General features: G+C 39.9%; 2 protein-coding genes and 1 long non-coding RNA gene across 3 annotated transcripts; 1 reads left to right on the top strand and 2 right to left on the bottom strand.

The window, feature by feature from the left end:
- The first annotated feature begins 146 nt into the window (after positions 1 to 146).
- LOC117446415 (uncharacterized) lies at positions 147 to 4363 on the top strand. The gene is made up of 7 exons (XM_034082574.2): positions 147 to 168; positions 245 to 336; positions 448 to 565; positions 890 to 997; positions 1109 to 1300; positions 3545 to 3744; positions 3913 to 4363. The coding sequence occupies exons 1-6, from the start codon at positions 156 to 158 to the stop codon at positions 3742 to 3744; spliced, it is 723 nt and encodes a 240-aa protein (XP_033938465.1). The 5' UTR covers positions 147 to 155; the 3' UTR covers positions 3913 to 4363.
- A 7886-nt stretch (positions 4364 to 12249) lies between these two features.
- On the bottom strand, positions 12250 to 14506 carry LOC139433877 (uncharacterized). Its single transcript, XM_071203317.1, has 2 exons — positions 14198 to 14506; positions 12250 to 13492 (listed from the first exon to the last, which is right to left on the bottom strand). Exons 1-2 carry the CDS (start codon positions 14200 to 14202, stop codon positions 12250 to 12252), a joined length of 1248 nt encoding a protein of 415 aa, XP_071059418.1. The 5' UTR covers positions 14203 to 14506.
- Positions 14507 to 22137: 7631 nt separating this feature from the next.
- Positions 22138 to 22806, bottom strand: LOC117446421 (uncharacterized). Its single transcript, XR_004552135.1, has 3 exons — positions 22734 to 22806; positions 22592 to 22635; positions 22138 to 22212 (listed from the first exon to the last, which is right to left on the bottom strand). It is a non-coding gene; the product is annotated as an uncharacterized lncRNA (long non-coding RNA).
- Positions 22807 to 23547: the final 741 nt, after the last annotated feature.

The raw sequence follows: 23547 nt of genomic DNA, 5'->3' as shown, positions 1-23547 counted from the left end.
AGTAGTATGTAGCCTCTTTGCACAACAATTCCAGCAACCTTTTACCATCAGATTATATGGAGTGGGAAGAACCAGGAGGGAGCAGGGTGACCGCCGGGTAAGAGGTGGAGCAGGTCAACAGCTACCTGTCCCGTTGTGCCCTGACAACAAAATACATGTCCAAAGCAGGTGAGTGGAAGGTCTTGCCCTATTATTGCATACTTTTTTAGATGACACATCATAACCTCATTATTGCTTTCAAAAGCACGACTGGACATGCTCACAGTGCATGCTATGGGATGGAACAGGAAAAAAGGTGACACCCTCCATCAGGCACTTTCCACAAGATATGTGAAGGTGAGCCTCCTATTAAAGGTGTTGTTGTGTCCTTTGTCATTTGCACATGGCTTGTTGTTAATCATAGCAAGTTTTAATCTTGATAAATGTCCATCGTCTACTGTTTATCAGACGAGTAAGAGGCTCCTGGAAGAGACTGCAAGTCTTGAAGAACTCAAGACGGAGCTACATTGTGTCTCAGATGACATGGTGTCGACGTGGATTTCCGACGTGAAGGAATGGGCGTCTGGTAAGCACGACGAGATGACACCAGCTACATATCATTGTCCATGACTGTTTGAATCGACAGATTTGATCCTAAAGAGCAGCCAATGATATAAGGCTGATTTGTCATGCCACCTAATGGGACCCTCACTGGGTTTCAGTAGACGGGGACATAATCTTCAAGCAATAGCAAGCCAACTATGTGTCCATGTTTATCTCTGATATGTTCCAGTTTCCATAGTACCATCAATTTGTGTTAAAAGGTGTTAAATATGTTGCACAACTTTGTTTCTCAAAACCGTTACGTGTTGTGTAACAGTACATTTGACTGCCAATATTATTTCTACAGGAACATCGGGTACTTCTGAAGACATCCTTCAAACAGCACTGCAGCAAGGCATTGAGGGGCTTTACCTAAGTGTGAGGCAGCGGAAGCAATCCCTTTACCGACAGAATGGTATATAATGTTTTAGGTTGCAGATTCAACCTACTGAATTATATATATTTTTTGCACTTGCAAATATAGTTTGTCACATATCCCTATCCCTCGACCTCATGTCTTTTTCAGACAGCAGCAAGCTCCGCCATCGACTTCGAAGGAAGCTTGCAGACGACAAAAAGCGCCTTAACCAGGAGATACTGAAATACAACCAGCTGGTACACGACTCTGCCAGAGGCATAGATGTTGCTGCGCTGGAGCATTCCCTCTCTGGAGGGAGCATCATGTCCACGCTGTGGCCGTGGGAAGTTCATGGCATGGGTCAGTTTTCAGATATTTCATAATAATTAATTTGAAGTTCTGTTATATGAAGGTATACCTTGCTGAGTTATGCACATATCATGTAGAGTGTTAGAACGTTCATTTAGTTTAAGGGTATATCTTATGTTTTCTTATTGTGTATACATTTGATTATTTTGAAAGTACATGTTTGGAGTTTTAAACATATTGTTGTGCTATAATGAAAATGTGAGTCATGTGTATATACTAGAGCCGGGACTCGATTAAAAAAATTAATCTAATTAATTAGAGGCTTTGTAATTAATTAATCGAAATTAATCGCATTTTTAATCAAATATACATATTTGACCTGAGAACAGTGAGAAGCAATTTTCACATGGATTTTACTCCAAGTGGTCTACAGTCCAAGTGCATGACATTAAGGATTTTGGGAGATGGCCCTGTGGGCCATCTAAGCTAATTTACAGATGGCCCTGAGCCCAATAGAGATTGCCCTCCGTCCCCCTAGAACATTTTGATTTTTGCAGGTCTTAGATGCTGTATGGTTCTCTAGACTGAATTATAAGATGAACCACCACAATATTATATTGTACAATTTCAATTTTATTCTTCATTTCACTTGTTTGTTTGTTCTTGTTTGTGTTTGCTCGCTTGCATGCCCTGCATAGCTATAAGAAACACTTAAGTTGTTGGTCAAAACACTTTCCACCTGATGAAGGCAAATGCCTTCCCAGATGGAAAAAAGTATAAAACATTACATTCAGTTATAACTGCCAAAACAAACATTATTTACACTATTATGGCCCCTGTTAAAAATGTTTGTAATGTTAACTACTGTAAATTGGTCGAACGAGTGCCTCCTCATCCGGAAGCTGACCGAGCAGACCCGAACAGCAGTCGAGAGGAGCCGAGCGCATCCGCGAAGCACACGTCAGAGTTCCCGTTAGCCGGCAAATCTAAATATCTTCGGTCAAAATAATTTCCCTTTAGAGCAATACCGCTTCAGTTGCGCCACTTATGTGACAGACAAGAAGAGTATGTGACAGACAAGAATAGTCAACTCTAATGTCTAACACTTAATGTGGAGAAAGAGATGTCCTGTATGGGTTGATTGTGCGTTGATCTGTTGGTAATGCCTCGGGGTTCCGGTGGGCATGTAAACAAATGCATAATGCTGCGCTATACTTTGTGGCCTCATCCAGTTGCATAGCGACACTTATTGTGTAGTTGTGTTTTAATAAGCAGGTAGTCATATCATTAGCTAGAACTAGCTGCATCTGATCGATATGGACATAAACGCGAGTGAAGTCTAATCTGACGGGAGAGAGAGATCAGCTGCTGCTGACGAGTCGAGACTCGACACGCAGCTCTGCATGATCACCTGCAGCGGTGAGCGGAACAAAACACACACTTCAGGTTAGAATATCACACGTAGCTATTTTAATTACCTCTCAAACTACCTAAACTAGTTATAGATATGTTTAGTTTTACTGTCGGGTCACTCATTACTGGATCCGCGAGCTGCATGATACTGGCATAATAGATTGCCCGATCGGGCAACCAGCAGGTGAGGCTTCATTGCCCGAGCTAAATACTAGATGGCCCCGGGCCATCAGCTTGTTCGTTCATGTTTGACTATTGTTCACCGTGGTTTGTTGTTGTTTGAAGTCCCATGCTGAAGTCATGAACGTTAGTTGGTGCTCCAGTATAATCGGTACGCCTGAAACTCATCCAGTGAGAAACGTTCCGCTGTGCAAAAATAAGTGCGATTAAAATGCGTTAATTTTTTTAACGCGTTAATTTTTGTGTAATTAATTAATCTTAATTAACGCGTTAAAGTCCCGGCCCTAGTATATACATAACTGTGATTGGATTTTAGCTAACTTTACAGCCAAGAAAAATATACTGGATCAAGTGATGCTTACATGAGAGAGGCGCAGCATTGCACATGGTTGCAGAACATGGCAGTTGCTCTAAAAAATAAGGTGGCTGAGGAAGGTAAGTTGAAAGCAAAACTTAACCTACCTTGTAAAGTATGAGTTGGGAAAAAAAGTCAGCCCAAATCATTCTTGGTCACAGAAATTGGATGGAGTATAATGGCCTTTGCCCATTCGACCCGGCCATTTTACATAATGATGTCCCATGACAGTGACAATCATCTTTATATGTACATGGGAGAGAATATACTCCATTGAAGTGCTCTGGCCTCGTGAAGCAATCTTACTTTGTAGTATGTCCATATAACAATATTTTGTGTATTTTCAGATGTAGACAAGGGGAATGGAGGACTTGGGTGCACCCTAAGAAGGAAGCATGCTGAGGCGTCGGAGAGGTTGCAGGTGGTACTGCAGCAGTACAAGACTGCTTTAGGTCCTGATGCTTCTTTCCTTCAACATGAAGAGGAAAGTCAAAGTGGCCTAAGCAGTCCAGACACCAGTGAGGATGAAGAAGGAAACATAATTTAGGTAATTTACTTATGAATTAATGTACAGTATCTTTGTTGATTTAGCCTCAACCTAGACATGTTGCTGTTACTTTTGTATTAATTAATGCTTAACATACATTGTATATTCAAAAACCTCAAATTTGGTTTCTGATCTGCCCCTCTTTTTTGTTTCTCTGTATTTCCCCAGATTGCTGCTGCTCTCAAGCACGAATATCCGCCAAGACTTGATGTGCTATCAGAAATGTAAATACTTTACTGACTTTATATTTAGAGATTGTATTCATACTCCTCAATGGAAAATCACACTTGAATATGTTGACCATATGACTTTTCCCTATGCCGCAGCATCAGGCCAAATATTTCACTTGTACACAACTTAAATTGTATTGAACAAAATGCTCAGCCTCCCTGGAATGCATCCTGAGCAATGAACCATTCACTTTTGATCCTTTTTGAAACACTAGAATGTAAATTGCTAAATGTCCAAGTATATCTTGCTGGTTACCATACAACTTGGTGAGCACATGATTGTCCAAGAGCAGGACGTCTTTCCCTTTGTCCCAGAACGGGATGCATCAATATTATTTTTGATCTCTTATAGGATTTACCTGTCATTAACTTTATATGACTGCACCTGTTACACAGCAGGCCAATAACAGCTTTCGTTTGCGTTCCTTGCTTTAATTGCTTTGTCAGTTATATTTCCTTTTTGATCTCCAGCTATTAACCTGATTGATTGAAGTACTTAAATCAACATGTACAATGCACAGTCTTTTAGGATGTATAATTAGGGACATTGAGATAAACATCAATTAGTTTATTTGGTGAATCACCTCATTGTTGTTCTCAAAACCAAATAATACATTGTTATATTTTATTGACGCATAGAATGTACATGTTTAATATACATAGTTAAATCATTAAAAAATTGTTGTGTTGTATGATTTCTTAATACTGTATGTTATAATCGTTTGCGTAACTTGATTTTATGTTCTGTTGTCCATGCTTTTCATGTTAGACTAACCCCAACGCTCTAGAATCAAGACATACACCCTTATGGTGGCCTTTTACTTGTATTGTGGTGAAACGCATAAATAAATCATTGCCAGAGAGGACCATTTTATTGTTTTAAAAACAATGTTATTGATGTGGTTGATTGATGAATAAATATTAAGCATACTTCTGTGGTACTTTTTGTTGTTTACATCACACTGCATTATAATATGTTTGGAAATAAATTCATTTAGAAGTAACAATATGGGTTAGCACTTCAATATTTTTGTAAAGAGATGATCCTCACCCGGAACACTGGTTGTTGGTTTAAGATAAGATAGAACTTTATTGATCCCAATTTGGGAAATCTTTGTGTTGCCCCCTGCGAGATGGAGTTCATGACTTTATGAGCTGTTCATGAGCACTCATGAAACATTCATGAACAACTCATTATATGTTCACTTGTCATGTTCATGAACCAAAATTCTTAAAATGCTCATGAACCATTTTAAAGAGCAGTTCATGAAATGTTTATGAACATTGTTCATTCATATAAAGTTCCTGTTTTGCTCATGACAGACTTTTATGAGCATTTTATGAACTTTTGATGATCAGTGAGTGTGATGTTTTTAAAGACCTCTTGAATATTCATCTACTATTTGAACATTTCTTTATTTTTTTAAACTTTTAATCTTAAAACAAAACAATAATGAATTTGAAACTGAACATTATCTGTATTTATTTTGGTGACATTCATATCATTTTATGGTTTATCTGTACTGTTTGAGAAGCAGTACGAGTAAGTAGCGCCAAGGTGGAACCTTTGGCAGGTGAGCGGTGACATCTGGGTTACCTTAGGGGGGACACTTCCGCCCCCTCCTCAGAAGCAATCCAGACAATCAACCGGATCCTGTGTATAATTATTGCTGCTCCACTTTTCTGTTTTCTACAGGTCAGTACATGATGAAAATGATCGATGTTAACTTGTGTGAATTAGATATGATGTTGGAGATGTTTAAGAGATTGTGTCAGAAGGTTTTGAGCATGTTTGACATAGTAACGGTATTTTAAAAATACTAAACTGTCGGCAACAATAGATGCCATTTTCGCGGGCTTCAGCCACGCCTGGGCAAATGTGACCTGAGCGAAGGCTCGCAGGCAGGTTAGCTGCTGCGCACGGGTAATATGTTTTGTTTACCTGAGTGCAGTCTTGCAGACACATTGCCTTGTTTTTTGTTTATTAACATTGACAGTGTATTTTTGTGATCTCCATAATATGTTATATTTGGTATTGATAGAAAGTATTATTTGATAGCGTTATGTGTTTATTAGGGCTGTCAAGTTAACGCGTTAATAACGCGTTAACGCAATTTTTTTGTAACGCCACTAATTATTTTAACGCGATTAACGCATGTGTATTTTTTTTCCTCGGCCGCCCCGTAGTTTCAGAGCACATGGAGTTTAAAATACCATCTGCTGACAGCCCAGCTCCTGCCGCCCGCTTGTGGCAGACCACACTTCCACGCTCACCGGCAGGCACCGACTGGCCATCGGGAGGACCGGGAGGGTGTGTGTAATGTGGCCCGAGCGAGCGAGAGAGAGACCTTAAGTGCATTGTTGTTGTTGTTAGCATCTGGTGCTAGCTAGCTGCGCTAACGGATATACGGAGCTGTTTAAATGAAAACAGAGGAGCGACATTTCGCCACAACTGCACCGAGCACTTGACTTTATGCAGGAAGCAGACAGCGGGACATTGTAGGAGAAGTGAGCACACTCATGATTGCAGCAACATGATTGCAGCGTCCAGGCAGCACATAGCTCCAACGATCCAACACACACACACACACACACACACACACACACACACACACACACACACACACACACACACACACACACACACACACACACACACACACACACACACACACACACACACACACACACACACACACACACACGCACACACACACCCCATTTGTATTGTATGAGAGAGGTTCCAGGTTGAATTGAGGCGAATATTTGTAATGTTCAGAGGTTGTTGTTTAATATTCATGAGAATATTTGTCATTGTTCAAATGATAATACACATTAGCATAAAGCATATTTGTCCACTCATATGTTGATAGGAGTATTAAAAACTTTAATACATTTAGAACAGATAAAAAATTTGCGATTAATCGCGATTAACTATGGACAATCATGCGATTCATCGCGATTAAATATTTTAATCGACTGACAGCCCTAGTGTTTATAGATAACAACCTGTCCTTCACTGCAAACATCGCTGCTACAACCCGCTGCTGCAGATACACGCTTTACAACATCAGGAGGATGCGTCCCCAGCTGACCCAGAAAGCCACGCAGGTTCTGGTCCAGGCTCTCGTCATCTCACGCCTAGACTACTGCAACTCCCTCCTGGCTGGTCTACCTGCATGTGCCATCCGACCTCTGCAGCTCATCCAGAATGCAGCGGCTCGTCTGGTCTTCAACCTTCCTAAATGTTCTCACACCACGCCGCTCCTCCGCTCCCTCCACTGGCTTCCGGTAACTGCTAGAATCCACTTCAAGACAATGGTACTTGCGTACCATGCTGCGAATGGATCTGGCCCTTCCTACATCCAGGACATGGTTAAACCGTACACCCCAGCACGTGCACTCCGCTCTGCATCAACCAAACGGCTCGCTGCACCCGCACTGCGAGGGGGACCCAAGTTCCCATCAGCAAAAACACGTGGGTTTGCTATCCTGGCTCCAAAATGGTGGAATGAGCTCCCCATTGACATCAGGACAGCAGATAGCTTACACACCTTCCGGCGCAGACTGAAAACTCATCTCTTTCGACTCCACTTCGAGCGATAGAACTATTAACAAAGCACTTATGGACTGGCTTACCTAAAGCCAGTTGAGTAGCACTTGAAATGTTTTTGCTCTATGAAACCTGATGTACTTATATGATTCTGTTTTCTTCAAGTTTGTATTTTGTTGGTCGAACGCACTTATTGTAAGTCGCTTTGGATAAAAGCGTCAGCTAAATGCAATGTAATGTAATAATTTATATTGACTATGTTGAATTTCTCCTTGAGATACAGTAATTGACTGTGACAGACAGATAACTTAAATGGAGAAATGTGATGTGATGTGAAAATTGAATAAGAAGCATTCCAGACGATCAACCGGATCCTGTGTATAATTATTGCTGCTGCACTTTTCTGTTTTCTACAGAAATCATTTATTGTTGCTGTGGTACCCAAGCTTTTGGGACCCGGAACAAAACATTTTGTGCAGCTGAGTGTCAAGAACTGCTTCAAATAGTGATAGGATTAAGTGTAGTGCTCCACCTGTATACATTTATGTTTGTTTGTTTGTTAATTTGAGTAAAGTTCCATTGTGATTGACATAATTGTTGTTTTCTATGGTTGCCAATTGACCCACAGTCAATGGTTCATGAACAGTTCATGTACATGAACAGTTCATAGCCAGCCATTGAATTATATTCAGTGACTGGGTATGAACTGTTCATGAACAGTTCATGAAGTTGTTATGAACAGTTCTTGATATGTTCATGAACAATTCTTGATATGTTCTTGGTTGAAAACTGAATATCCCTACACACTCACTGAAAACTCCATTTCATGAATTGTTCATGAACCTGCCTAAAACCATATTCCATGAATTGTTCATGAACCATTCCAGCACAGGAGTTTCATGAGTAGTTCATTAACTGCCCTAGTGCCATTTAATGTTCATGACAATTTCATGAACAGTTCATCAACTTTGGTATGAGCTGTTTATGAGCTGTTTATGAGCTGTTCATGAATATGGTTCACTGATATTTCATGAACTTTTCATGACAAGTTCATGAACAGTTCACTATCATCTCACTGGGGGCAGCAGCATTAAAACACATGGCATTATACAATACAAATAAAAAGACAAGAAATAAAGAAGAAAATATACATGTTGAATTTACAAATGAGCAATAACAAGATATAAAGCAAGGTATTATATTTACATAAGTATGTGACAGATGGAATATTAAATATTACCCTGAATATGTCAAATGTACAGTGAAGAGAGAAACTATGGAGCAGAGAGTTCTCTTCCAACCAGGTGATTTGTTGTACAGCAACACGTTCTCACTCCCAACCCGTAATTAGTATACCCTTATTGTTTTTACTTCTTTATTGTAATTGAATAATGTAGGACTTTTGTTGCCATCAGTTATGGGGAGAGTAGGGGCTCAGAATACTGAAATCTGTATTGTTTCATCGTTTTTTCTTTCTAATTTTGTATTCTTTTCTAAACCACACACTGTTATTTAGTCAACAACACATAATTATCCTTGTGTGTATTTATTTGTTTGATTAATAAACACAAGTTGGAGTCCGTCAGGACCGAGGGTCGGAGCAGTTCATTTGCTTTAGAGAATTTGACAACCGGAAGTAAGTATTCTCTCCGCTTCGCTTGACAAACCCATGGACAAACCCCGTGATAGTCCTCAAGCTCTGATTGGATGTTTGAGTGTGCGCCGAGGGTTACGCCGAGCATCGAACAGCACTTTGAAATGGAACCACTGTCCAAACCTGGATTTGAACGGGTCCACCCCGCCCCCCACCCGTCACCAGAACTACACATGCTGGCTATAGAGAACCGCAGTGACGCGTCCTAAACCCCGGATGTAAACTCCTTCCGGTTCCTTCGTCAAAAACGCAATGCAATTTCTCCATAGGATTTTGGAAAATAGCTCGAAATAAGGTCTGTGGTTAACACACATTTGAGAGACGGATCACGTTTTGTTCAGCCGGATAATATCCACATGTCTCCCCTACTTTTATAATTTTGAAATCATAAATCTAGTCGCCAGAAGCAAAATGCTAACGTTATGCTATAAACGAACTACAAGCCAGTCCAGCAGCAGGGTCGCACGACTTCAACGTCACGCCAACTTAAGATCGTTTCAACTGACTTCCGCGTGCTTGCATATTTTAACAAAGCTTTTCATTTGAGCCAAACTGAATTTCATTAGAAGTCATGGCTGTGTCTATTGCCAGTCTGATATCATTTTACAAAGATGACAAGAAGAGTGTAGATAGAGGAGAGAACCACTACAAGTCAGGACACGTACAACAGTGCAGCCTAGATGAAGGTGTGCTTACCGGTGTTGTCAGGGCTAGCATGAGGGAGAAGGTTTATAGTGTCGGTGAGTAGTGATAGCAAGAGTACCGTTAACCTAAAGTTAATTTATTCACATTAGTGACATTAATTCCCATCAACAAATCCATTTTATGTGTCACATGAAATCTTTATTACAAATATTACACACCAGAAAACACAGAAATATCCATGAAATAAACATACAGTTTATATATATATTATATTTATATATATTTATATAAACAATTAAAGGGATAATTGGGAAGGCATTACAAATGTAAATATATTTTAAATAATAAAACAATCCCACCACCACCACAGGTATCTACAGGAGAAGAGGGAATTCTCTCCACAAAATGTGAATGCCCACGTGGAGAATGGAAATGCAGTCATGCAGCTGCATTAGCCATCTTTGCTATCCACACTTTCAGCTGCACTGACACCCTGTCAGTGGAAGAAGCCAAAGGCAGCTAACCGTACACATTCAGTGGAGGAGCTATTTCCTCCAACCAATAACTCATTCAACCCGCTGACAAGAGAGCCCACCTCCGAAGATCGTGACTGGCTGAGGGACAGACTCGGGGGCAGGTTCTCAGGAATGTCTTGGCTTCTCTCCCCCGAGCCAGAAGAGGAACACTACAGCTTGGAAACACTTGCTGTTCCTGAAATTCTCAAATCTGTTGGGCATCAGGGACCTGAGGCAATTGTGGCAAGCATGGCATTGTCTGAGGAGCAACAGAGGGCAATTCAGGTGGCTACCACTGGTCAGCGAACCAACCCAAACGGGCATTTGTTCAGGAAAGGAAGGTTGACTGCCAGCAACTTTGGAGCTGTCCTGAGGTCAAAGCGTGCGACTGCTTCCCTTAGTGCCAGGGTGCTAGGGCAACAACAGGCCCTTGATGGTGCTTTGTCTGTACAGTGGGGGACTATGAATGAATGTGAGGGCGTCAGGGCATTCACCACTGCAACCCAGATGCAGGTCCATGAGTCAGGTTTGTGGCTCTCCCAATCAGGAGTGTTGGGGGCATCTCCAGATGGTCTGGTAGGGTCTTCCCGCTGTGCTGGAGGTAAAGTGTCCCTACGGAGCCAGGGAAATGACAATTAGTGAAGCATTGCAAATCAAGGGCTTCTGTGTCAGTAAGGAGGGAGACACATTCAGCCTGCATGAGGAGCATCCTTACTGGCACCAAGTGCAAGGTCAGCTTCACCTCACTGCAAGAGAGACTTGCTACTTTGTGGTCTGGACTACGAAAGACAGTGTCATCATTCCGATAGCCCGAGATGACAATTGGCAGCCTATCCTGTTGGCTCTTGAGGACTTTGTCAAGGCCCACATGCTTCCAAAGCTGGCACTGCCGGAATAATCACCTTTCTCACTGTTGTGGTTATTTTTTGAAAAAGACAGAAAAACAAAAAGGCATATTAATTGACTTGTTCTGAGTTCAGAGAGCACTGTTGTTAAGATTAAATATTTTTTTTTAGAGAAAACTCATCTTCAGGATGTTATGGTTCCCCTTTGAAGATCTTTCTTGTAGCTGCTGCGATCCTTGTTTGAGTCGTTCATATGTTCGATGAAAAAGATCATTAAATCTATCATTTTCAAATATAGTAATTTTAAGAAATTGTGAATCGTTTTTAATTTACATTTACTCACCTTTGCAATGTTGTGGTTGTTAGAGTGTTAGGTTTCTGACTACAGAGAATAACATATTTACAAAATAATATTTCTTAATAAAAAAAGGCAGTCCGTGCAGAAAACTATTGTGGTTTCTTGATTCAAGCCTGCCTCTGAATCCCAAACCACAAACCATTCTTTGGAGGAACGTTTTTGATAAAGAAAGACAGAAAACAGAGCCTACCCAAGAGGCCAGACTTTAAGGTAAAAAGACAGTTTAAAGATTTATATTTGCAGATATTATCAGCACATCTGAGTCAAATTAATGTGTATTAAACAGAACCTAAATAAAAGAAATAAAATGCACCCAGTTTAAAAGACATTGTTTGAGTTTAATGATGAACTCAAAATGTAAAACAAAGTATGAAACATGTTTCTGGATTGATTAAACAGCAGAATCTAAATAAAAAAAATAAAATGCACCCAATGAAAAGACAGTTTGAGTGTAATGATGAACTCAAAATGTAAAACAAAGTATAATAATAATATACATTTGATTTATATAGCGCTTTTCTACAACTCAAAGACGCCTTACATTATGAGGGAGGGTAGAGAAACAAGGACAGGCAAACAAATAAATATAGTAAAATAAAATAAACAGAAAAGTCAGTCAAGAGGAAGTTGATTGAGAGGGGGGAGGGGGGCTTACAGAGTTGAAAAGATGTGTATGAAACACATGTGTTTACATGTGAAAAGACACTATTTTTCTGCCACCTCTTTTATGAGAGGACGTTGGAAGTTCACTAGTGCGCAACATACATGCACCAGTTTATCTGCGAAGTGCCTCAGGTGAGATGGAATGAACTTTAGGATCCTAAATTCTTTCAAACGAGCATTTGCTCTCTCGATGTGAATCTTATGTTGTGCGATAAGCTTTGTAGCCTGTGCTTCGCTGTGTGTCAGTTGGCCATGACAGAGGAATGGGGGAATGTTGACAGTGACTCCTTCAGGAAGAATGTTCTGGATTAAGAATCCCTTGTCAGCCAATATCAGATCTCCAGGTTTGAAATGCTGAAGAACACCAGAATCCCGTACTATCTCTTTGTCACTTGTTGATCCTGGGTATCGTTTGCTGCAGTATGTGATCACAGCATGTGGTGCTACCCCCAGCAGTAGTTTGAAGGAGTGCATGCCACGGTAAGCAGAGTAGGTCTCTTTCTGGATATCCATTTGCTTGGGGATAGCAATTTTGATGTCTGTACAATCCACTATCATTCTGCAGTTTTGGATGTGCCGAAATGAAGAAGGCAAGCTGGTTTTATCTTTCTCCCGGCTGGGAACAGCACTCATTATGTCCTTAAAAAGTAATTTATGGAGAACCTCTATAAATGTTACTATCACATTTCTGACAGTGCTTTCACCGCAGTGAAAGAGTGCAGCCAGATGAAGGTGTGTGTAATGATGACGTAGTTTCATGAGGGTCATGAAAACTTGGTCTTCAAGACTCAGTGATTTGGGGAACCAACCTTTTGGGTATGTAATGGAACCCTCAAAACGAGCAACATACTCACACACAGCACTGAATGTGTCTCTATCTGGCAATCCTGTCTCCATCCGAAGAACCTTTTCACTCAGCTGAGAGGCAGAATACTTGTCACGGCAGTAACTCTGCTTTGCCTTGGACTCCTCTAGCTGGATCTCTAGCTGCATTATGTGTCTTTGCTGAGATTGAAGTTTTGCTTCTACCGTGGTCGCTTGCTCCTCGGCATTCTCAGATAGTGGTTGAGGATCTTCATCAGCAGCCGCCTGTGTTGATGGACCTGCTTCCTCCTCAGTCATTAGACACGCAGCTTCTTCCTCCATTCCATCACTTATCCCTCTCAGACAGTAGGAATGCTCTTCTACATTCTGTGCTTTAAAGGGAACAGGCCTTTTTCTCTTTTGTAAAAGAACATGACAGCTGCAGATGCAGGAACAGGCATTGGGCTTCCTGTCAGCTCGTCTGTTGGGAAGATATAAAATATTAGTTTCATGGAAGTCACACCGTTACATACAAGAGCATTAAGACATACAGTACATAGGCTAAAACAAAACATCTAAAGATATATCCTTGCACTTTGATAAGTCTCGTGAACATTTTCACTATTTTGACATTTGTATAGATCAAAATTGAACTAAAAGAAATAAATGGTAGATTAATCCATATTGAAAATAGGTGTCAGCTGCTACACTAATTATAATAGTTTGATTTCTTAATTAAGATAATATATTACTGTATTGATCCCAATTTGGGAAATGTTTGTGTTGCAGCAGCATAACAAGAAAAACTAAATATAAGTTGTTATTATATATACAAAAGTATGTGAGGGATGGAATATTAAATTGAATATAAATGTAAAATGTACATGTGATTTTACGTCCAAGAGAAGCTATGGAGCAGAGAGTTCTCTGCCAGCCAGAGGTGATTTGTTATTAGTTCAATATGTCAAACTGATTTCCCTGACTACAATCTTTAGTTCCATGGTGAAACGTTATGCTGCTTGTACTAATTAGACTTATCATATAAGCCACACAGGTTTTAATAGGATGTATTCATTATCTTTACTTATGTTACGGTCTTTTCAGCAGCGCCATCTCTAAAACGGCGATACACTACCCATCATTTACATTTCACCGTGACATGGACAACAATGTAACGTCAGCTTACCTCATGACACGAATCCAGACTCTCCTTTGGAAAACATTGGCTGGGAAACGAAAGAACGAGCACGTTTCATGCGAAAGACCTGTGGCTGCAACCCGGAGCAAAGCAACAAACCATTGCGTAGCTAGTAGCGCTAGCCTTAGCTAACGTTAGCTAACGAAACAAACTGCCGAGTAAACTTGGAAAACACTGGTAATTAATTATTCTATAATTTGTAAAACTACGGTGTTAAAAAAAAAATACAGATTCTAATGGTCAGATATACAGATACTACAGATACTAGAGATAGGCAGGTACTTGCTTTCAAGCAGAACACGGGGGAACACAAAGTTAGCTGGAGTGTTTACGTTTTCGGCGTAATGACGTACAACGGCCTCGACCATTTCTGTAGTCCTATTCAGCCACTCGGTAACAACCATTGTTTTTCAGACACGTAAACTCTTCAAAAATCACCAGTGGGGTCACTGCTGATGTATCTACTGTTGTAGAACAAAACGTGATTTATCTCTTAAATTTGTGTCAACCACAGACCTTATTTCGAGCTATTTTCCAAAACCCTATGGAGAAAATACATTGCTTTGTTGACGAAGGAACCGGAAGTGCTAAAAATGCTAACTTACTTCCGGGTTTTAGGACGCGTCACTGCGGTTCTCTATAGTGTGTTTCACAACATGTTCTCGATCTATGGCACGTCTCTGCTTTGAATTGTAGTTTTAAAAGATGTTTTCATATTTCCCGTAATAAGAAGTTGCCAGTATTAAACTGTGTACATCCATGGAGGTTTAGGGGATCGGAAACACTCACATTTAAAACATATAATTAATAAATGGGGTGAAAATTGCTTGTGCAGCATTAATACCCACATGATAGCTAAGGTCAGAAGAGCTTTATTTAACCGCTGATCTTATGTCTGTGACCCCTCCTGTTGTAAATTGATAAGCCTGAAACATGCACTTGTCAAGGTTCAGAGGCACATTTCGTATGGCAGTAGCCATTGATCTTAAGATAAGATATTGAGCCCAAGTTGTGTAACAGTTGTAAATATGCAGTGGTGTTTATTTGTAAATCATTTAGTATAATCACACAAATTCTGTGTTTTATATTTAATAAGTATGTGTTCTTTATTTATTGAATGTTCAATACCTTAAGCACTCACAACTCTCCTTCTCTTAGCGACTGTAACTCCACAGTTGCCTACACTCTTTTCGGGTTTGCTAACGGTAGCTACTTTAGCTTGATAGCTAGCCATGGCTCTTTCCCCACCTTCTGGTGCTATTTCCTGCTCTTCCTGTCTCATGTTTGGTTACTTCCCGGCCTCCCTTACTGGTAAGGATACATGTGTTAAATGTAGTATAGTTGTTAGGTTGGAGGCGGGAATCATAGCCATAGAAGCCCGGCTCCGCATCTTAGAAAGTAACTCAGCTAAAGTAAAGCCCATGTTAGCATGTGCGGACCGGCAAAAGGTAGCTCCTCTTAGCCGTCCCCCGGCAACTCCCGAGCAGCAGGGAGACTGGGTGACTGTTCAGAAGGGGCATAACGCGAACCCCGCAGGTCCCCACCAACCCGTTCACGTATCTAACAGATATTCCCCACTCAGCGAGACACCCGCTGAGAAGCCAACTCTGGTTATTGGTAGCTCTATTATGAGACACGTGAATTTAGAGACCGAAGCCTCCACAGTCACATGCATTCCGGGGGCCAGAGCGGGCGACGTTGAGGCGCATCTTAAACTGCTGGCTAAAGATAAACGTAAATACAGTAGGATTGTTATTCACGTCGGTGGTAATGATGTTCGTTTACGCCAATCAGAATGCACCAAACTTAATGTGGAGTCGGTGTGTAGTTATGCTAAAACAATGTCGGACACCGTAATCTTCTCTGGTCCCCTCCCCAATCTGATCAATGATGACATGTATAGCCGCATGTCATCATTTCAGCGCTGGTTGTCTTGGTGGTGCCCAGCAAACAATGTGGGCTTCGTAAATAATTGAACAGCCTTCTGGGGAAAACCTAGTCTGATTAAGAGAGATGGCATTCATCCTACTTTGGAAGGTGCAGATCTCATTTCGGCAAACATTTCAGGGCTTTGTGGACGTAATCCATGACAAACTGGAGTTGAGACCAGGAGGCAGAGTCGCAGTCTTACACGCTTCTCTGCGCTCTCTCCTAGGCAGTCACCCATAGGAATCCCGAACCCAATAAAATACCCAATATTAACGGTGTGTGTGCCTGCCCAAGGACAATTTAAGGTAAAACCTAATAGAGGTGTCATACATAATAACCTAATAAAAGTAAATGTAACAACTACTACAGTGCAACAAAACAGGAAGATTAAATGTGGTCTCTTAAACATAAGATCTCTAGCATCTAAAGCAATATTGGTAAATGATTTAATATCAGATTATAATATTGATATATGCTGTCTCACTGAAACTTGGTTGAGACATGAAGAATATGTCAGCATAAATGAGGCCACTCCACCCAGCCATGTCAACACTCATATTGCTCGAGGCACGGGCCGAGGAGGTGGAGTTGCAGCAATCTTTGACTCAAGTTTACTTATCAATACTAAACCAAAATGTAATTATACCTCTTTTGAAAGCCTCGTTTTTAGTCTTACGCATCCGACCTGGAAAACTTTGCAGCCAATCTTATTTGTTACAGTGTATCGTGCACCAGGTCCTTATTCAGAATTCTTATCAGAATTCTCTGAGTTTTTATCAACTTTGGTTCTTAAAACAGACAAAGTAATTATCGTAGGTGACTTTAATATTCATGTTGACGATGATAAAAATAGCCTTACTGTTGCATTTAACTCTATATTAGATTCTGTTGGTTTCTGTCAGAGTGTAAATAAACCAACCCACTGTTATAATCACACTCTCGACCTTGTTCTGACTTATGGTATTGAAATTGAGCAACTATTAGTCGAACCGCATAATCCTGCTTTATCCGACCATTTCTTAGTAACTTTTGAAGTACTGTTACTAGACTACAAAGCATTAGTCAAAAGCTCTTGCAGCAGAAACCTATCTGTTAGTGCTAGAGCCACATTTAAGGAAGAGATTCCACCAATACTTAACTCGATAGCATGTCTGCATGTAGGGGAGGAAACTTATACAAAATGTACACCACCCCAAATTGATCATGTTGTTGATAGTGCTATAGATGCGCTGCGAATAAAATTAGGCTCCTTTGAAAAAGAAGAAAATAAAACAACATAGATTAGCTCCATGGCATAATGCCGAAACCCGCAAAATAAAGCAAAAGTCTAGACAACTTGAAAGGATATGGCGTTCCACTAAACTTGAAGAATCTCGTTTAATTTGGCATATTACTCTCAATGAATATAAGAAAGCACTGCGTAAAGCGAGAGCAGCCTACTACTCTTCCTTAATAGATGAGAATAAGAATAATGCAAGATTTCTTTTCAGCACTGTAGCCAGGCTGACAGAGAGCCACAGCTCCATTGAGCCTTCTATTCCCATAGCACTCAGTAGTAATGATTTTATGTGCTTTTTTAACGATAAAATTGTTACTCTTAGAAACAAAATTAATGACCTCTTGCCTTCGACCAGTATAGTGTTATCAACAGCTCCCGGAATCGTAAGTTCTAATATTACACTAGATAGTAAACTAGAATGCTTTTCAGCCATTAACCTTGAACAATTACATTCAATGATTCTCTCTTCTAAGCCATCAACGTGCATGTTAGACCCAATTCCAACTAAGCTGTTGAAGGAAGTTTTTCCATTAATTAGCACTTCTTTATTAAATATTATGAATATGTCTTTATTATCAGGCTATGTTCCACAATCATTCAAAGTAGCAGTGATAAAACCGCTTCTTAAAAAGCACAACCTCGATCCAGAGGTTTTAGCCAACTATAGACCTATTTCTAATCTTCCGTTCCTCTCAAAAATTCTTGAGAAAGCGGTCGCAAAACAGTTGTGTGATTACTTAAAAAACAATGATTTATTTGAAGATTTTCAGTCTGGCTTTAGAACACATCATAGCACAGAGACAGCTCTGGTTAAAGTCACAAATGATATTCTAATAGCCTCAGACAAGGGACTTGTCTCTATTCTTGTTTTTGCTCGATCTCAGTGCTGCATTTGATACTATCGACCATGATATCCTATTGCAAAGACTAGAGCACTTAGTTGGCATACAGGGAACTGCTTTAGGCTGGTTTAGGTCCTATCTATCTGAACGCTCTCAGTTTGTACGTGTTAACGATGAATCTTCCACGCAAACCAAAGTTAGCCATGGAGTGCCACAGGGCTCAGTGCTCGGACCTATTTTGTTCACATTATATATGCTTCCGTTAGGCAATATTATAAGGAATCATTCTGTAAACTTTCATTGTTATGCGGATGATACTCAACTATATTTATCAATCGAGCCTGATGAAATTAATCATCTAAATAAAATTCAAGACTGCCTTAAGGACTTAAAAACGTGGATGACCTTAAACTTTTTGATGTTAAACACAACCAAAACTGAAGTTATTGTACTTGGGCCAAGTTATTGTACTTGGCCCGAAGAATCTACGAAACAAATTATCTAAAGACATACTAACTATGGATGGCATTAATTTGGCCTCCAGTGAGACTGTAAGGAATCTTGGTGTTATATTTGATCAGGATTTGTCCTTTAACGCCCACATAAAATCAATTTCAAGGACCGCCTACTTCCATCTACGTAACATTGCAAAAATCAGGCATATCTTGCCTCAAAACGATGCAGAGAAACTAGTAACTAGTAGTAGTAACTAGAAACTAGTAACATTTGTTACTTCTAGGCTGGATTATTGTAACTCTTTATTATCAGGGAGTACCAAGAAGTCAGTCAAGTGGCTTCAGCTGATTCAAAATGCTGCGGCTCGTGTACTAACCAGAGTTAGGAGAAGGGACCACATTACTCCTGTTCTGGCTGCCTTACACTGGCTCCCTATAGAACACAGGATAGAATTTAAAATTCTTCTTCTCGCCTACAAAGCCCTTAATGGGCAGGCGCCATCTTACCTTAAAGAACTCATTATACCCTACTGTCCTACTAGGGCATTGCGTTCCAAGAATGCAGGGTTGTTGGTTGTTCCTAGAATCTCTAAAAGTACAATGGGAGCCAGAGCCTTTTCTTATCAACCTCCACATTTGTGGAATCAGCTTCCAGTTTGTGTTCGGGCGGCAGACACCCTATCCGTTTTTAAGAGTGCGCTTAAGACCTTCCTTTTTGATAAAGCTTATAGTTAGGGCTGATTAGATTCAGCCCCTAGTTTTGCTGATATAGGCTTAGTTTGTCGGGGGACATCTTACTTCTTCCTTCTCTCTGTCTATACCCGTGTACACTCATGTTCCGATTAACCCAGCTTCCCCAAATGTCTTTCTTTTTGGTGTCTATATACGCTGGGATCCGGAGTCATGGATGATCCTGCGGTCCTGTGTCCTGGATCGCGAGCGCTGGATCTTGAGTCGTGGCTGTGGTCCTGGATCATAGGTCCTGGATGGATATCCTCGTGGATTCATCTTCCAAGTTTTTCCTTGTACGATGTGAGGGTCTGAGGACAGAGGGTGTCGTATTGTCATACTGATATTCTGTACACACTGTGAAGACCACTGAGACCAATGTAACATTTGTGATATTGGGCTATATAAATAAACATTGATTGATTGATTGATTGATACCTGACAAAGTCGGAGATGAACAACTTGGGTTGCAGGTTCCTCAACAGTGCATTACAAGACATCTATCAATATATGTGTATACCTCTACCATTAAACTTTCGTATTCTGCACATTTCTTATACTATCTACATACATCTTATAAGAGTATAATACATATGTATAATATCAGTTAAAATAAGTGCTTAAACATATAGTTAACATTGCAGGAAAGCAATATATTAGTACTTTGTCAGGCTTAATATTTATACCCCAAAGCTTTTTTCTTATTCAACATAAGACCTTAACCTAAAGTATTCTTTAATGTTTGAATAAAGCCTTATTAGTTTGTCTGTATGTGTCTCCTATTAATATCTAATAATAACAATAATGCATTTCAATAACGTGCTTTAACCACCAGGTGTCCCTTTCTATCAGCTTTGCACCGTTATGGTGTAAATATACCAATATACCGGTTGGATCAAATATAAAAGTCAGCCGAATTAGTATTGATACTGCAAGGAGACTTATATTGTGAAGAGAAATTGAAGATTTTGTTTAATTTCTGATATATCTATGATCCACGTCACATATTCAGTTTAGGCGGCAGTTCTTCCTGTTTGTCGAGAAGTCTTCTGATCAGGGCTCTATAAATAGCGAACTACGGCAGATATGTAATATTTAATGCAGCGGAACCGTGTATTACAATGCCGTTATGTGATGACCTCCAAATAGAAAAGCAAGCACACTCCGAATAAAGTATCATTTTATTTTTAAAAAATGTTTTCGGATTTCACATCAACAGGTTAACTAACATGTCCGTGCGGAACAATACCCAACCCATAGATCCGTGGGTGAATAATGTCAATCACCACATCACACACATCCCTTCACATTTTAATTTACATTAAAGTATTTCGTGAGGCATTCTAAAATGTTTTTCAATATAATTAGGGTTGTAGTAGTGGTAGGGTTGTTTACACGCCTTTCATCGTAGTGGAAAATATTGTCATATGCAATATTTTTGGATAGTTTCACCATTGAAATGCGTTTGATAACACTAGGTGCTCTAGTGCCAAAGTTGTGGCCCTAAAAAACATCAACTATTCATTTGTATGGCATCCAGAGCTTCCACATTTTAGGTAATATGTTTTTTTATTTAAAATATCATCAATGTCATAAGCAATGGTTACATTAAAACCCTCCTATTGTATTCGTTCCCCCCCCCCCCTTACTTTGGTGTTCGCGGTCAAATTTGACCGGTCCTGTAACTGCTATTACATTAACACAAAAACCATTAATCATCACCAAATTTCATTCATTTCATCAACATTGTATGTTGAGTTGGAACCTCAGCTCAAAACATACAAAAACACAGAAAAATAGAAAGTTAACCCATTGAAATGATATGAGAGCAGCGCAACAAACTACAATTCCCATTAGATACGCGTCCAAAAATCGCTACGAAGTACACAGAGCTGACATATTTGTAGTTCTTCCGGCGTGTGTGCGTGGACTCGTTCGACTTGTCTTGCGTTGACGGCCGAATAGGCTCCATACCCTTTCAGAAATCCGTCAATCGGGCGCGATGCGAAACCAAACCCTGTGTTTAAAAAAATATACGATACAAATTTGCACTTTTGCCTCCTTAGCAACGGCAGTATCGTTTGTCTAGTACTTCCGGGCGGCGAGTTCGGGTACCGTATCTGTGACGTGACAAAGGGTCGCCGTGACAACGTGGTGATGAGATGTGGATAACTTTCCAGATAAAGACCATCCTGATACTCGAGTTGTGGTTTTCAATAAGTGAAAAAGAAAATTCAAAGTAATCACTACCATTTTAATATCTCAAGCATTTAAATATGTCCCCAAAAGCTTTCAAATGTAGTAGCAAAACCACAGTGATCCATATCAGGATAATTTTAATTGGGCCTATAATTAAATGATATAATACATTTGATTTTTATAGCGCTTTTCTGAAACCCAAAGACGCTTTATATGCAAGCCTACCTCCAAAGCGTTATACATCGGAAGTTAAACAAATTAGATAAGGCAGTGGATGGCAAAGTACCAGATTTCACACATGAATATGCTTAATATAGGTTATGGTGTTCCTATCACTGACAATGAAATCATGTAGTATTTCAACTGTAATTTCCTAAAAAGTGAAATGCATTTTGGTGGAGGTTTTCATCTTATTTCTAATAGAAACATATTAAAATGTGACTCAAATGGAGCATATCAACAAGAGAATAAATGTGCAAAAACAAAACTGGAGTGCAAATAACAGATTTTATTTGTATGCATTATCCCGGAGAATTCTTCGGCTGCCAGGAATGAGCCCACTCCTTGCCACTGAAAACAGAATGGAATAATGTTAGTTACAGTTCCTGGTTTTGTCTTTCCGAAAAGCATAAACCATGTGTGAAGCAAACATCTTATAACTCAATTTATATAAGTAAATGTTTCATTTTCCATTTATTAACGACCACCACCATTTAGAAAAAGTGAACATAGAAATGAAAACAAATGTTCAAACAAACAATAAAAACAATGAAGTTAAACAATCATTTGTTCCTACAATACTTCAGCTGCTTTAGAATAACAGCAGTGAAATATATAAGAGGACTGGTGGTAGATCTGGATGTTTTGCATTTGTTAAATATCATGTGTTTGTTCTCCAACATGGGACTACATCAGATGACATGAAGCCAATTAACTGGAAGATATATACCATACTGGACAGGGCTCCCACTCCACCAACATTTCTGCTTTTCCCTATCAAGAGAAGAAAACAAATCTCTAATTAATAATAATTATAAAGCACATCATCATCATAAAGCACACCCTATGCATTACTTTTATTCCTGTCTAACCTTTCTCATTCTTTCTTTTATTATACTCCTGATGGGGAAAGTTTCTAGGCGAGTGTGGTAGGAGCAATCTGTGAACACCAAAGCAGGTTCCACATACAGTATTAGTCATATTAGAAATAAAATAAATACAACTATGAACACTTAAGTAGCAACCAGACTTGCACGATGAAAAGTGACCACACTATTAACACTGGTCAAAAGTTACTGTATACATCATTGAAATGGAACCAAGCTGCTCTCAGTCCTAACATGGGATGCTTGTTTGAATGGCCATACCACTGCTGAGCCTGAGATGACCAAAGAAAATATAGACAATTAAAGCCCTTTGGATTTTTGGATAATGATTTTTGGATAATGTATCCATCCATCCATCCATCCATCTTCTCCCGCTTATCCGTGGTCGGGTCTCGGGGGTAGCAGTTCCAGCAGAGAGCCCCAAACTTTCTTTTCCCTGGCGACATCAACCAGCTCTGACTGGGGGATCCCAAGGCGCTCCCAGGCCAGCGAAGAGATATAATCCCTCCACCTGGTCCTAGGTCTACCCAGAGCCCTAGAGATACTAAGAGTTACGACACTCCCATAGACCTCCGTTGTAAAAAATGGCGGCGCCTACTTCCGGGGTATGGACCTCGAAATAGTTCAACATATTGTCATTTGGGCGTTGGACCTCATTCACTTACATTACGGCGCGTCGATTAGTTCCAGAGGTAAGTTGCTGAAATATCGAACTCTTTTGAATTGTCAACTGTCTATATTGTATCAGAGGCCCTTTATGATGCTTATACTGGTCTTCATTTGTATATGCACAGCGTCA

The sequence above is a fragment of the Pseudochaenichthys georgianus genome, chromosome 5 (genome assembly GCF_902827115.2).
Source record: "Pseudochaenichthys georgianus chromosome 5, fPseGeo1.2, whole genome shotgun sequence".
Lineage (NCBI taxonomy): Eukaryota > Metazoa > Chordata > Actinopteri > Perciformes > Channichthyidae > Pseudochaenichthys > Pseudochaenichthys georgianus.
This window is presented reverse-complemented; position numbering and strand designations above follow the sequence as displayed.